Below are 14,230 nucleotides of genomic sequence, written 5' to 3'. Positions count from 1 at the left end.
CCTCCATGATGGTTATTCCTAATCATAACAGGAGGACAAAGTGGGAGCGCTTCGTCCAGGAGGGGGAGACCTGCGGGATGAGCAGCGGTGAACGATAAAAGAGCAGAGAGGCCATGTGTAGCTCAGCGTGTCTCCAGGCCACTGCAGCTGCTGCTGCTCTTGATTTACCCTCAGAAGAAAAGAGCGCGCTGCTGCTGTAGATTTAGTGACGTACTTCGCCTGACGGACATATTTAACCATCAGTACTTAAAATTTAATTTTGCCTAACTTAATAATTTTCTTTTTCTTTTTTTTTTCAAATATTGACTTCACATTTAAGGCCAGGCTTTACTTTGACAGAATATGAAGCACAGCTGCACGGAGCCGTGTGAGGGTCCAGGGCTGAGAACTTCAGGAGGTCAAACCTGTCTTTGTTTGGTTTTTTTTTTGGTTTTTTTATTTTTAATTTGTTTGTTTGTTCTTAATTAAAATTGCAGTTTGGGAGACAAGGGGGAGGGGGAGTAATTTGTGTGTTAATGAGCTACGAGACTTTGTGTTATCTATTCACTGGGCCGCGACTGAAGGAAAGAGTTTTTAAGTCGATTTGATAAGTTTGTTCGTTTGATTTATTTTCTAACAAAACATCAACTGTGCTGACATTTTTTTAAAAAATAGAACTTTTAAACCAAATGTGTCCAAAAATTGTTTGAATTGTTCGTAGACAAATGTGAACTTTCTTTGTTTGTCTGGTCCAGAGTTTCCTCTTTAGAATTCATCAGACGTTCAGAAGCAGAGAGAGAGAGAGAAACCTGGATCTGGAGACTCTGAACCAGATCCAAAAAAAAAAAGGATTTACTTCGCAACGTCACAGCTACTGACCTGGTCATTTTTTTTTGACTCACAATCACAGATGAAATCAAGAATCAACCTAATCAATCACAAAGACCACGGGTTATCACTGGTCAGCTGAAGTATAAAATGAATAAATGCTGAATAAAGTTTCAGTATTTTTGACACCACAGTTTGTCACCAGTCACCTGGTCATTGAAGGACCAGTGGAGTCTCCACTACCACAGACATCAGTTCATCAAACTCCCCATCAGAGTCTTCATCACCGTACCCCCCCCTTCGACTCCCCCCCCCCCTTCGAGGTGTTCTGCAGCAGAAAGACAAACCTGAGAATCTCAGGAGAAAAGTCAGGTTTGTTCTTGTTCTTCATGATCCGGTATAAATAACCTCTAACCAGAGCCAGGTCCTGGGTCATGAGAAGCAGAGAATATATTGCCTTTGAGCAATTCATGCTGTCAGTGCCTCCTCTCCAAACATACTGTGAGGCCTTAATTGGATCAAGTCGTCATGTGGCTGCAGTAACCTGCTATTCATATCATTTAAACTCAGCAAAGGTGCCTTTTTATGGTCCTGTGGAGAGAGGAGTGTGGGCCAGAGCACTGGTCCACATCTGTTTCCCACTTGTACCACATTATTAGACCGCTTTATTAATCTTTCACTTTTTGAAAATACTTAAGCAGATGAGTGCACATGCAGCTGGCGCAGATGTGCGGCTGTAAATACGTGCTGTCTGTAGGACCCTGCTTTATTTGCATATTTGTCCTGTAAATCTGATATGACCCCCCCGTTCGCTCCCCCCCCCTCTCCCCCCCTCCCCCCCTCTCCCTCTCCTACATAGTGAAAAACTTGAACCCTCCCCAACACTTTTCCTTCCTCCCTCTCTCTCTCTCTCTCTCTCTCGCTCTCTCTCTCTCTCGTCCAAACCCGGCGCAGCAGGACTTCAATCTGAGGTTCAGCACCGCGCCTCGAAACTCATGCTCCAGATTTCTACTACAGCAACTACAACAGCTCGGACCGTGTCTCTAGTCTCAGCGGACTCGGACGTTGGACTCGGACACCGGGGCTGGACTCGGACCAGAGAGGAGCAGAGATCTGAGCTGATGGACCTGGAGATGAGATAGCGCTCATTAACCGAGTCCGTCTCCCCATCCTCACCCCCCCGTGCCGAGACCCAGACCGTCTTCCTCTTCCTCTTCATCTTTTTCAACTTCTTCTTCTTCTTCTTCCCGGATGATGTAAGCGTTTTATGACGACCAGCCGCACGCATTCCAGAGGTCCAGCCCTGTTCTCTGCTCCAAGGAACCCAGGTCCAGGCTCGCATCGCGCGGACGTTGCGCAGTGATCGACCGGCTGTGTTCTCCGAGGCTCAGTGCGCACTGGTGAGTGTCCAAACTCCGGCTCTTCTTTACTGTGACGGTCCTGATGAAGACCACTGTCTGCTGAGACAAAGACCAAGATCAGATCAGAGTGAAACAGACTGAGACCAGAACCAAACCGACACCAAGGTTCCTCAGGTCCACTAACAATATGATTAGAGATCAGTCCAGACCAGAGCTCAGACCAAGTCCATCAGACTCTACCAAGACCAGGTCCAGGTCTGGACGTTTAGTGATTGAGACAAAGTTGTCCCGATACAAGATCGAGGCTGGTTTTTAGTTAAAACCATTTTTACACCAAGAACAAAGTGACTGGGACGAAGACGGGACTTTTTAGTCAGACTAAGACTAAGATAACACCCAGAGGTATTACAGACAAACCCCTAATCTGGACCAAGACACAACCGAGACTTTTAAGAACCTAGTCCACACAAAAACAACGTTCCTGAAAGTTTCGGACCAAGTCAAGACCAAGACTAGAAGAAATCATAACAGAAGTAGGGAAAAAATATCCAGAACAAGAGTCAAAAAGAGTCAAAAACCTCAGTTAAATCCAGACCAAAACATTCAAAAAGTCAAGACTAAAACCTCAGTTAAATCCAGACCAAAACAACGTGTCATGTATTTAGACAATAGATCAGAGCTGACGGTTTTTTGTCTCCTTAAATTCACTTTAGATTTACTAGAGATTTAGACGTAGATCCAACCTTAAAAAAAGACTCTGAGACTATAAAACAATAAGTCAAAGTGTCAGAGTCAAGAGCCTAAAAACCTGGTCTGAAGACCACGATTATCATCGATGAAAAATTCAACAGTTTTCCAGGTTTGATGTCTGTGAAACGTTGGACTAAAATTTTAAAAAGCACATTTTATAGTATAGTCCATGCACGAAAGAAGAAAATAAAATTTAAAAAAAGTTCCATTACGTAAGAATATAAAGGTGGTATTTATGATCAATCTGGATTTTTCAGTCCAGACTGATCCAGAAAAAAGTTAGTTCACCGTCTTCGACTGAACCCTTTGACCATTCCTTCAGTCCATTCATAATCCTCCTCTTTTGTGACGGCCGTTAATCTGGAGTTATTGATCAACAACATTAAGAAAAGCAGCAGAGATGACGAAAGTGAAGAGACGCAGTGACAGCAGTGGTTAGAGTGACACGACACAGAGTCACAGACTCACACCACCACCAGGCCACGAGAGTGGTTTAAGATATGATGACTCAACAAATGGATGCTTCTGCTTCTCCCTCACTTGTCCTGAAATACAACATGTTGATCTGGTGCATTAACAAAAAAAAGAAAATTGAAATAAAGCAGAATCACATTTTTACAGGAGAATGATTTAAAAAAAACACAGTTTAGTTCCCTGTTGTGGTTGATGTCAAATTTCTGTAAAGAAATTTCCGCCTGTAGATCAACAATAAGAAATACATAATTGTTTACATGGATAGATCTTTAAATATATATATATATATCACAAAATACATACAGTATTTGTGTGTAAAATCTGTTCATAATAATAATAATAAAAATGATAATGATTTCACCTTCAATTCCATTTAAAGAACAGAAGAAATCCATCAATAATAAAATAAGGAAGTTCAACTAACATTGAACAGAATGTAGAATCTGTGACTTATATAAATATATTTAACGGCCGTTTGACTTTTTGTTAACTTATATTTCAGGTGAATATTTTGCTTTATATACGCAGTGAAAGTCGTGTTGTTATTATTTAAAAATACGACAATATTTTATTTTTCAAATTATAAATTGTTAAAACATATTTATTTTATATATATGTTGATTTTTTAAATATATTATTTATGTCAGAGAGTGACTTTTTTTTTACTAACATGAGCAATTTTTTTTAGTTTGTTTACATGAAAAACGTGACGAACAGGGCTGTCGTTTATTATAAGGAATATTTTAATAGAGTTAATAATGAAAGACGAACTTTTTGGTTTGTACGTATTTGTTCAATGACTCGACTCTCAGTAATAACAGTTCACTGCCTAAACTGAGTTATACAGTCTGTGCTGCATTCAAAGACCGGGGGAGTTTTCAGAGAATTTTTAACAAAATCTAAAAGAGTCTGAACATTAGACGTCTTTTCAGAAATGAAAGAAAAGAAAGAAAGAAAAAAAGAAAAAAAACTCAGATCTGTATTTATTAGATCAGGTCTTTCCTCCTCACAGCGGTGCACCCAGCAGCGGCTGCATATTTTAAGTCTTCACGAGGTCCCGATGGCTCTGCTGAGTCCCTGTAGACAAGGTCAGGTTACTCGGGTTAGAGACATATGGAAGCGTCTAGAAAGTCTGTAAAGAACTCAACCTGGGTGAGCACTCACCACTTTTCTTTTATAAGCAGCAGCAGGAGAGAAAACCGTGGTGGAGGCTGTAAATGAGGTGAGCAGCTGAGGCATGTCTGACCGAGACAATCAAAGAGCACAGGAAGGAGCGAGCGCAGCCGCTTCCTGCCCCCTACCTTCTTATTGACTCCTTGGAACTATATCAACCCAGAATAAAGTCGTCTCCCCGCGGCCGCCGGTTCAGCCAGTTCGGATAAATCTGTCTAATCACCCAAATGAAACTGTCTTAACAACTTATCGTAACCAGCTGCTGCATCTTTGGTTTTTATGGTGCAGGAAGTTTTCAGTCCACATCAGCGATTCCACGGAAACTTCATACTTCGAGTATTACTCTGTGTTTTGTGTGTGTTTTGTTTTTACACAGAGCACTTTAATTCTTTGTTTATTTCCGCCTCTTTAGGTGCAGTCATGTGGCAGAGGATCCACATTTGCTGCGCACTCTTTGCACTGTATTCAGCAGCGCCGCTCGCTCACATCAACCGCCTGGCGCTGTTCCCCGACAAGAGCGCCTGGTGCGAGGCCAAGAACATCACACAGATAGTGGGACACGCAGGATGTCAGCCTCGCTCTATTCAAAACAGGTCAGGTCAAAGGTCACCGCTGTCCCACTCTCCCCATGACTGATATATTGTACTCTGACGGTGATATAGACAACACAGATCAGACGCTGACACTGTACTGTACTTCAATCAGTATCAAGTAACAAAACAAACTCGATTTATTTAAAGCTTAGCGCAAAATATTATCGGCCCGATATTAGCATATTATGTAATATCTGTAAGAATCGTGATCAGTTTTTCTTTCCAATAATGAAAACCTATATATAATAATAATAATAATAATAATAATAATAATAACGCAGTGCCTGGGTTTTCAAACTGACCAGACTGAACGTGCTGGTTTTGGCCCACGGGAAAATCTCCGTTTTCTCGGATCAGAAAAATATTTCCTAAAATTTAAGTGACCTCAGTGGTGAGCACTGACCCTGACGACGACGCCTTTGTTCGATGCTCCTTTTAAATGTAATCTCCTCAGGTAACCTACTGTAGGAGAAACTTTGTTACCTGTCATTTATTTTTATTTTTAATATTTCTCTATGTTTACCAAATAATATTTTAATTCTATTTTTGGAAGTAAAAATTCCCCAAAAATCTGTCGGACCACCAATTTACAATTTTGTTTAGAATTTATGGCATTTTCACAATAAGATAATGATCCCAAAAAGTTTTTATTTTTATTTTATGGTGATTGTGAAAATGTCTATTAAATATTCCAGCATTATTTTACAAATGTCATTTTCTCCGTGACAGAGCAGCAGTGTAGTCAGCTGCTGACGCTGCCGTGATTAATATTTGTTTTTATCATCAACAAATCCCATGTCAAGACCCAAACCGACACGGCGTTGGTCTGGGTCTCCGATCCCTCCGACTTCTGCAGCCCGTCTGCAACACTCGGCCTTCGGGCTTTGATTTCTGCAGGAGATGTAAATGTTTAGAAGTGGGAACATTCTGCAGCTAGCAGAGGATGAACGTGCGTTCGCTTCTAAATGTTTTGGTCAAAGACGTCTGCTGATTTACACTGCAGTCACATCTAATCAGTGTTTGGTGATTTGATTAGTTTGGCCTGAGGCCACGGTGCATCTTCATTCTAGGTAAATGAGCTCATGTTTCACTTCTTCCCCCCGCGGCTCTTGCTTATATTAACGGAGTGCTCCGACCGCGCGGCTACAATGACGCACATTTTGTCCAGAGGCACGGTGCAATCACAGGCTCCCTCCTCTCTGTTACAGGGCCTGTCTGGGCCAGTGCTTCAGCTACAGCGTCCCAAACACGTTCCCACAGTCCACGGAGTCTCTGGTGCACTGTGACTCCTGCATGCCTGCCCAGACGCAGTGGGAAGTGGTAAGAGTTATTGCACATTAGCTCATGTGGCAAACACACACCAACACCAACTTGTCAAACTTACACATAAACCGCAAGTTTCCAGCAAGAAAGATGGCAACCATGTGCTTTTCATGGCTGGATTTAAAAAAAAGAAGAAGAAGAAAAAAAAAGAGTGAGAAGGACGGAGGCGAAAATGGAGAGTTTTTGTGATTCATTCCTGCCTTCTATGAGTTCATTGTCTCTTTGTCCAGAGGATTCCAGGCTTGTGATAAGAACGGCCCAGCGCCGAGGTGTGTGGAGTTTAGGAAACTGTCAGAAAGGTCAGGTGGGAGGGGCGCGAGAGAGAAGCCCCTCATGTTCCAGAGGAGATCGCTGCGCGTCCTGCCGCGTAAATCTTCTTTTTATTACTGCATTTGTTTCGTGTAAAAGGTCGCAGGAAGTGCGTTTACGAAGCGGCCTCACTCTTGATTTGTTGGAGATGTTGGTGTTTACGTTTCAGGTTGTAATTATTGTTGCAGGACGTGAAACTACATTTAGTTTGAAACAAAACAAAGGCGGCTCTAATGAAACGGGACACGGCTCCATGCTGTTCTGGCACCGGCGGTGGATCTTGATGAAACCGCTGAATGATTGTGTTTGATGGAAACAGTGAGAGGAAGCTGTGTGAGGTCAGAGCAGACGGAGCCGCTTGTGCAACTCTGGGACTGCACAGGGATGTAAAAAAAAGAACGGTTCACTAGAGTTGAAACTTTGTTACGATACGGAGATGCAGCATTTGATTTGGTTATTTTTGGTTTAATTCAGTTTATTTTATTTTATTTTATTATAAAAGTGAGCAACCTTTCAAAGAACACAATGTAAACGTAATCTTTTTTTAGTTTTTTTTAATTATAAAAGTGAGCAACTTTTCAAAGAATACAATGTAAACGTAATCTCTAGTTTTCATTATTTTTTTCTTTAACATTTGTATTTTCAGACATGATCAGGTCACGGCCAACTTTGTGCTGAACTTTACCAGGGATTGAGTTGTGATTTACAGACAGTGTGTCTTGTGAAATGACTGCCATGTAGAAACCACGTTGAGGAAACTGGTGTTGAGTTAATGTCGGCTGCAACGCGGTTTAATAACAGACACACCAGGCCATAAATATAAACAACTCAGGGACTTTAAAGTTTACAAGACGATACATTTGAATTCATTCTAATCCAGTGCCAGGGTCATATATTTGCCATTCGTTTTATTGAGTGTAGGGGGCGGTACTGAACACATTCTTTTTTTCTAATTACCCACACATCTGAGATTAAAAAAAAAACCTGTATATAATATTAATGTGCACTATGTGTGTGTATGTGCGTGACCAGGTGACCCTGGACTGTCCTGGCAACGAGGAGGCGCCCCGTGTGGACAAACTGGTGGAGAGGATCTTCCACTGCAGTTGTCAGTCCTGCAGTAAGGATGGTGGCCAGGAGGGGGCGGTGATGCAGCTCTATTCAGCAGACAACGGCCTGGACGCCTCCTCTCTATTGGACAGCGCGGGCGGAGCTCAGTCTCACCCACAGCTTCACTCAGACATACACGCCAACAAGCACGCGCACACGCACACAGACCATCACACACTGCCACACACATCCGCCGGCGGGTGACGGGGTCCGGTGGTTCCCCCCCTCTTTCCTCCCCCCCTCACACACACAAACACTCCATCATGTGTTCCGGTCTGTTGTTTATTATTAAGGCACTTTGAAAACGTCACACACTCCCGTACCTGTGCGCGTGCACGCAGCCACACACACACAACAGTCATGCTGTCAGATCTCACACAAACACACACACTATTGTATATACATTCACACAAACACACCAGCTCGTGCAGTTTCCTGTTTAGCTGAATGAACACACGCAACGTTTGCGTGAATTTGTGCGTCATTTTAATCCGTCGTACTTTCATAATCCTCGCTTTTTACTGCAAATAAACTGTTGTTTTGATAATAAAAAAAATCATTTTCTGGTGTGGATTTTAAACAAGTGTCACTTTCCCGTCGCGAAGGAGATTTGTTTTCTGTTTGTTTTTGTTTACCGTGTTGAGGCTAGCCTGAAGCTAATCCGAAGCTAATCCCGGGTTTTGACATCAACGAAGTTTATTTGTCGGTTCCATAACGTCGCGGTTAGCACGTCTGCCCCGTAAGGAGACAGCAGAGAGTCCTGGGTTCGATTTCGAGTCTTGGATCAAAGCGTCTGCTTAAATGCAGGGATGCAAAAGTAATCTAGATGTGCCACACACTGGACAATAGAAGTGAAGCATTATGGGTAACCTCTATTCCATTTACTGCCTCTTTGGCTCCAGTCTGATCTGATTGTGCCAGAGTTTAATAAGATGCCAGAGAAGTTCTGCCCAGATGCTTTCAGTGGATTCATTTCAGTTCCTGATGTGTTTACTCTAAAGTTCACATCTTTTTTTTTTTTTTTTTTCCAAAGCCTTTATTGAAACAATACGTGCATAAACCATAAAGTCACTGGCTCACAGCCAGAGCTGGCAGTGGGATGGTTAGTGTTTTCAATTTCATTTCAAAATCCACAGAGACACAGTCTGTTTTTTGGATTAAAGTCTCGGTGGATTTCTAAAAGATTACTCTCGACTCAGAGTGACAGCAACAGAAAATGAGATTTTGATATTATCAAGAGCAACTTTACAGAACAATGACTAGATTTGGCTCGTTCCTGTTCACTGAAGAAGAAAAAAACACACACTGCAGCAACCATTAATCTCTGGTTTACAACAATATAATAAAAAAAAGTTGTTGTGGGTTTAAAAGTAGTCTTAATAAAATAAATATATTTCTTTTTTTTTTTACATGTGGCGTAAAATGGAAAAATAATTAGTTCTCGTAAACACAGCTGCACTTTCTCTAACCAGATGTTTACATATGAATTTGGTTAACATTTCCATTGTCTGCATCTTCAACAGAATGTTAGGGTTGTTATTCATTTCCCATTGTACATAAAATTAAAAAAAAAACTATTCTTGTTGCATGTTAAAACACTTATAATTTTACTTCAGTTTAAAGTATGAAGTAAAATAAAGTCCTGTCAGTTGTGTCTGTCTAGACTAAAACAATGATAAAATTATTTAAAATTATTATATTATATTATATCAAAGTACCAGCTGTTTAAGACATTGCTTTAAGACCAATGATTTAAAATCTTTTAACCTGCAGTTCTTCAAATCCAAACATCTTCTCCCTCTAAACGATTCTTGACTTCCTGCCTCGCCTCATCATCAACCCTCCAATCATCAACCACGTCTTTCCCTCTATTTCTTGTAATCTGGGCTGAATATCCGTGTATCTTTTATCTCCTGTTCCATGTAATTTAATTTCACCAGCCAAAGGTTGGCTGTCAGTCTGCGCTGCAACAACAAATCGACCCAGAGCTTATCTCATCAGCTCACACAGGGCCGCCGTCTGCCGTGAGTGTGAGGGAGCAGGCAGGACCTGAAGGCAGCACTCAGGAGAATTCAGTGACAAAGTCTGAAATCACCAAGAGTCACAAACACAACGCAGGAACCAAGGAACCACCAGCAGCAGAACATCACGCAGTCACAATCAATACGAACAACCATCCCACATGGACCGAGCCCAGAGAACGAATACGGACGTCTGTGAACTTATCACCACCAGCTGCGACTGACGTGTTTGTCCAACAAGATTGAACTCGGACAGATTTCCGTTTCCACCTGTTTCAGGTTTTTATTCTACTGAGATCAACTTTCTTAAGGTTCCTTTTGATTGGTCCTCATCTTAGCAGTGATCAAAAGTGTGTAAAAATGTCCTTGAAACATTGATTCAATTTTAAAATCTTCTAAATATTAATTCACAATTTGGTTCGTTTTGACATTTTTTCAAATTGTTTCTTCAAAATGCCCGGGCCTTTTTTAACTTGTAGTTTGTTGAAATTACCAATATTTGTTTAATTTAAAAAGTCATTTAGTTATAAAATATAAACATTTTTGAACATTTATGATTTTCATGGGTCGCATCACGATGAATCTCACCCCTAATTTGAGGCATTAGCCTACGCTGCAACAAGCTAGTTTAGCATGTCGCTAATGAATGAATGTGAAAGGCAAAGCCTAAGGCGGAGTAGTCGAGCACAGATCCACTGAGCTTCTAGCACAGAGTACATCGTCAGAGGTTGATGAAATAAATATAAAATTGCGGTATTTTTCCGATTCATAGTGCGTACCGAACCGAGACCACTTTGGTATGGAACGGTTCGGTTCAGATACACGTATCGTTTCAGCCGTAGTATTTACTCAGGAGAAGGACAGAGTACTTACCTCAGCGGTGTGTTCGAGGACACTCTCTGTCCTGACGGTGTTGTTCGTTCTAAGAGGAGAGATGACACACATCAGGGTCACATCGTTCCTGTGTAGGAAGAACAAATAGACACAGAATAATTTAATCAAATGTGGGTTTTTTGGGGGGGGGGATTTAAGTCCCTGTTTATTATAAAAGAGTCTCAGTACAAGTTCAGGGTCCAGTGAATAAAAAGGCACCGTTCTCTCTGTGATAGTCATAATAGAAACACTTTGAAAAGATGAAGAAACAAATGTGTTGAATGAACCTTTAATGAAAAGACTTCATTATTATTATTATATATTAACAGGAGCTTCTGTGAGGGTTTGATCTGGAGATATATTAATATCTAGTCTTTATAATGGAAATGTGGTCCTCACTCACATTATTAAGAATATGGTAAATATATAAAATTATATTTCTGTAAAATCTGAAATGTCAACGTGAGGAAATAACTTTATTTAATTATTACAGATTTTTTTGTTTTGTTTAGTTTTTTACAGTTTCTGTGGCTGCAGAGAATATTTACTAAAAATACATTTTTTAATATTCAATAATAACAGATCTGTGGACGCACAGAGGGAGAGGTTGTTGGTGCGAAGACTGGACTAAACACACACACACACACACACACAAACTGACCAGACGATCAGGTACATGTTCGTGTTCATGAATGCATTTGCCTTAATGACACACGTGTCGGGTGCTGTCGCGCGACCGCGTGACCGCGCACTCCAGGTTAATGCCCGCGCTCAAGAGTCGGCGACTATCTCGACAGATGAAGCCGAGCAGCAGCAGCAGCAGCAGCAGCAGTAAAAGACCGAACAACTCGAGGAGATAATTGGATTCTAGGCGGAAACTAAGAGACAGGAATTCTCCAGGAATACCGGGATTCTCGTCAGGAGGTATGAAAAACTAAATCCACTGTGGAAGATGAGACGCGTTTCAAATAGTGCGAACATTTTTTACTCAGTTTGGATTTTAGTCTTAGCATGAACTTTGAGGTGATCGTTGTGAGTTAATGTGAAAATATGACAATGTGATTAGGAATAATTTAATGATTTTGGATTAGGGATTAAACAGTGAAGTAACTGTAACTGTACTGGTCTGGGGCTTTGGTCTGAAGTGGGTTTGTTTTTGTTGTTGTTATTTTTTTTTTCTCAAAATAGTTGCAACTATTGTTACCAATGTTGCCATTAATGTAACTATCTAGAATGTTTACTGTATTTGGTTTAATTTAGTCTCTGTTTTCAGTCTCAATTTTTTTTGGTTTAATTTAATTTAGTCTCTGTCTCAATTTTTAGTGTGTCATACAGAATTTTTTTCAAATATATATTTTTTATTTTATTTACAATTATATGTAATTTTAGCCAATGTGTGTGTGGGAATGTAGATGTGTATTTTATTACACGTCATTTGGCATTTGATAGATATTTTTACAGCTTCGTTATCGCCTGTATTTTTATGTCTTTTCGTTTCAAACACAGCCTGAAACACTGAACTCATGTTGTTCTAACCCAACAAGCCAGCAGGGGTCGTCTTTTCAAATAATCACATTTTTTTTTTCGTCATTTTTTTTTTTTTTTTTTTTTGTTTTGGCCTTGGGTAAAAAAAAAAAACAAACCAAGTTGAAATCCCAGTTTGACTCGGTTCTAAAGGCTCTGTTTCCAGGATGTGTGGAACGGACATCGACCTGGAAGAGGAAGGTTCTGGTGAGGAGGACAAAGACGAGGATCTCTGGATTGGAGAAGGTGTGAAGATGCTGCCCCCTCCTGTGGCCCACAGCGAGGGCAGCGCCTGGGGCAGTCGGCGGGGCAGGTGTGGCTGCGTGGCCTGCGGGCTGGGTCTGGTCCTCTGGAACCTGTGCGTGGTCCTGGCCGGCGCTGGGCTCCTGGCTGTGGTCTTCAGTGCGGTGCTGCTGCCGGCGGTGCTGCTGCTCTACGCAGGCTTCCTCTGCCACTCCAGGGTGAGTGATCAGTACAAACACTTCTATATCTGCTGTGACTCAGTTCAACCACAGGGGGGCAGATTGTTTTATAATCTGCCCCCCCACCCCGCCCCCGTGGCTGTGAAGACCTAAAACCTTCTCAGTCACTGCGATAATGACCATGAGGAAAATTTAAAAAAATGGGTGACAAACGAAGTCTGTGGGCGGAGCCAGAGTCAGAGAGAAGACATGGAGGAAAGACTGATGTGTTGTTGCCCCCGCTGTGCTCTGATGCACTGGCAGCACGGCCTCAGTACAGAGTACAGCGTGCACTTCATAGAGGTGGGTGTGTGTTGCCAGGGTACATTTGGAGGTGGAGAGACTCATAATTGTCAAATAAAAGAGCTTCAAATGCAGTCAGTTTAAATGCAGATGTGAGGTAACAGTGATGTGTATGTGTGTGTCAGTGTGTGTGTGTGTGTCAGTGTGTGTGTGTGTGTGTGTGCTCTTTCAAAGGACCTTTTCCATGTACTTCTGCAGGCACCAATCTCATACACACTCTCATCCCTTCACAGTATCCTCCGCTATTATCTCTCTTCATTGTATTCGCCTCACCCCCCTCCCTGTCCCCCCCTCTCACTCTCTCACTCTCTCTCTCACTCTCTCCCTCTCTCTCCCCTTACATCACTCCTACTTTACCTACTCTCACAGATGATTGGCAGCTCTAATTACCGGCTGTTCTGAGCCACTTCCAGTCTGAACTCTGAGCTCCAGCCTCTCACACACAGCTCCACAGTCTGTGTCTCTTCAACACACACACACACACACACACACACACACACACGAATCACACGTATCCCAGAGACCAGTCCTACCTGTTTGTCCTTTCTCTCTTTTTGGGAGTGTAACTCCCGACTCTGGCGTTTGTTCCTCTCAGGTCCTCAACGCTCCGTCCGCCATCTGCCGCTACCTCGATGACAACAGCTGCTCCGCCCTCATCATCCTGGGGTTCGTCATGATGTCTCCACTGGTGATTGTGGCGGCCGCGGTCTTCTGCGGTCTTCTCCGCAGGTTCCGAATCCTGCTCTTTATTCAGCCAATCAGGCGCGCCTGGTACCGCGGGAAGCTGGTGGACTGGGCCGGCAGCATCCACGCCTGGGTATAAGACGGAGATAAAAATACAGACAGATTATTTGAGGAGACAGAGATGAAACAGAGATCAGTGCTGGAAGAGAAGAGTTGATTTTGTAAATATAATGTATTGTTTTTGTGGATTAAAATGTCCAGTTACTTCTGAAACATTCACCAAATGAAATGTGTTTGTGTGAAGTTGTGGTCGGGGGAGTCGGGGGTTATTGTTGACATCAATTTTCTACCTGGTTCCATCAGAACAGTACATTGACTTTGATGTTGCCTGTCAGCTGTAGCAGATCTGTGCTGTAGAGGAGACCTGGCTTTGTGAAACTGTTTTTGATGTACTGGGTTTTTTT

At 42.0% G+C, this 14,230-nt stretch overlaps 2 protein-coding genes and 1 long non-coding RNA gene across 4 annotated transcripts in view; 2 read left to right on the top strand and 1 right to left on the bottom strand.

Moving 5' to 3' along the window:
* The first annotated feature begins 2,073 nt into the window (after nt 1-2,073).
* On the top strand, nt 2,074-8,482 carry nbl1 (NBL1, DAN family BMP antagonist). Its single transcript, XM_008319847.3, has 4 exons — nt 2,074-2,207; nt 4,978-5,158; nt 6,367-6,478; nt 7,823-8,482. Exons 2-4 carry the CDS (start codon nt 4,986-4,988, stop codon nt 8,102-8,104), a joined length of 567 nt encoding a protein of 188 aa, XP_008318069.1. The 5' UTR covers nt 2,074-2,207; nt 4,978-4,985; the 3' UTR covers nt 8,105-8,482.
* The window catches only part of LOC103385860 (uncharacterized), a 40,237-nt gene continuing 28,139 nt past the window's right edge, over nt 2,133-14,230 (bottom strand). Inside the window, exons 3-5 of the long non-coding RNA XR_003051169.1 lie at nt 13,616-13,895; nt 10,795-10,882; nt 2,133-2,264 (exon numbers count right to left, since the gene is read on the bottom strand). This is a non-coding gene — a long non-coding RNA (uncharacterized LOC103385860). The remainder of the gene's footprint in view (nt 2,265-10,794; nt 10,883-13,615; nt 13,896-14,230) is intronic.
* Nucleotides 11,464-14,187, top strand: tmem88bl (transmembrane protein 88b-like). 2 transcript variants are annotated; one of them, XM_025060341.1, is made up of 3 exons: nt 11,464-11,718; nt 12,442-12,779; nt 13,678-14,187. In XM_025060341.1, exons 2-3 carry the CDS (start codon nt 12,486-12,488, stop codon nt 13,903-13,905), a joined length of 522 nt encoding a protein of 173 aa, XP_024916109.1. In that variant the 5' UTR covers nt 11,464-11,718; nt 12,442-12,485; the 3' UTR covers nt 13,906-14,187. The 2 variants fall into 2 exon arrangements, with proteins under 2 accessions (XP_024916109.1, XP_016892207.1); XM_017036718.2 differs by having other exon boundaries at nt 11,467-11,718; nt 12,485-12,779; nt 13,678-14,185.

This window comes from Cynoglossus semilaevis, chromosome 11 (genome assembly GCF_000523025.1).
Source record: "Cynoglossus semilaevis isolate Cse_v1.0 chromosome 11, Cse_v1.0, whole genome shotgun sequence".
NCBI classification, from domain to species: domain Eukaryota; kingdom Metazoa; phylum Chordata; class Actinopteri; order Pleuronectiformes; family Cynoglossidae; genus Cynoglossus; species Cynoglossus semilaevis.
The sequence above is the reverse complement of the archived record's forward strand: the minus strand, read 5'-3'. Positions and strand labels throughout refer to the sequence as shown.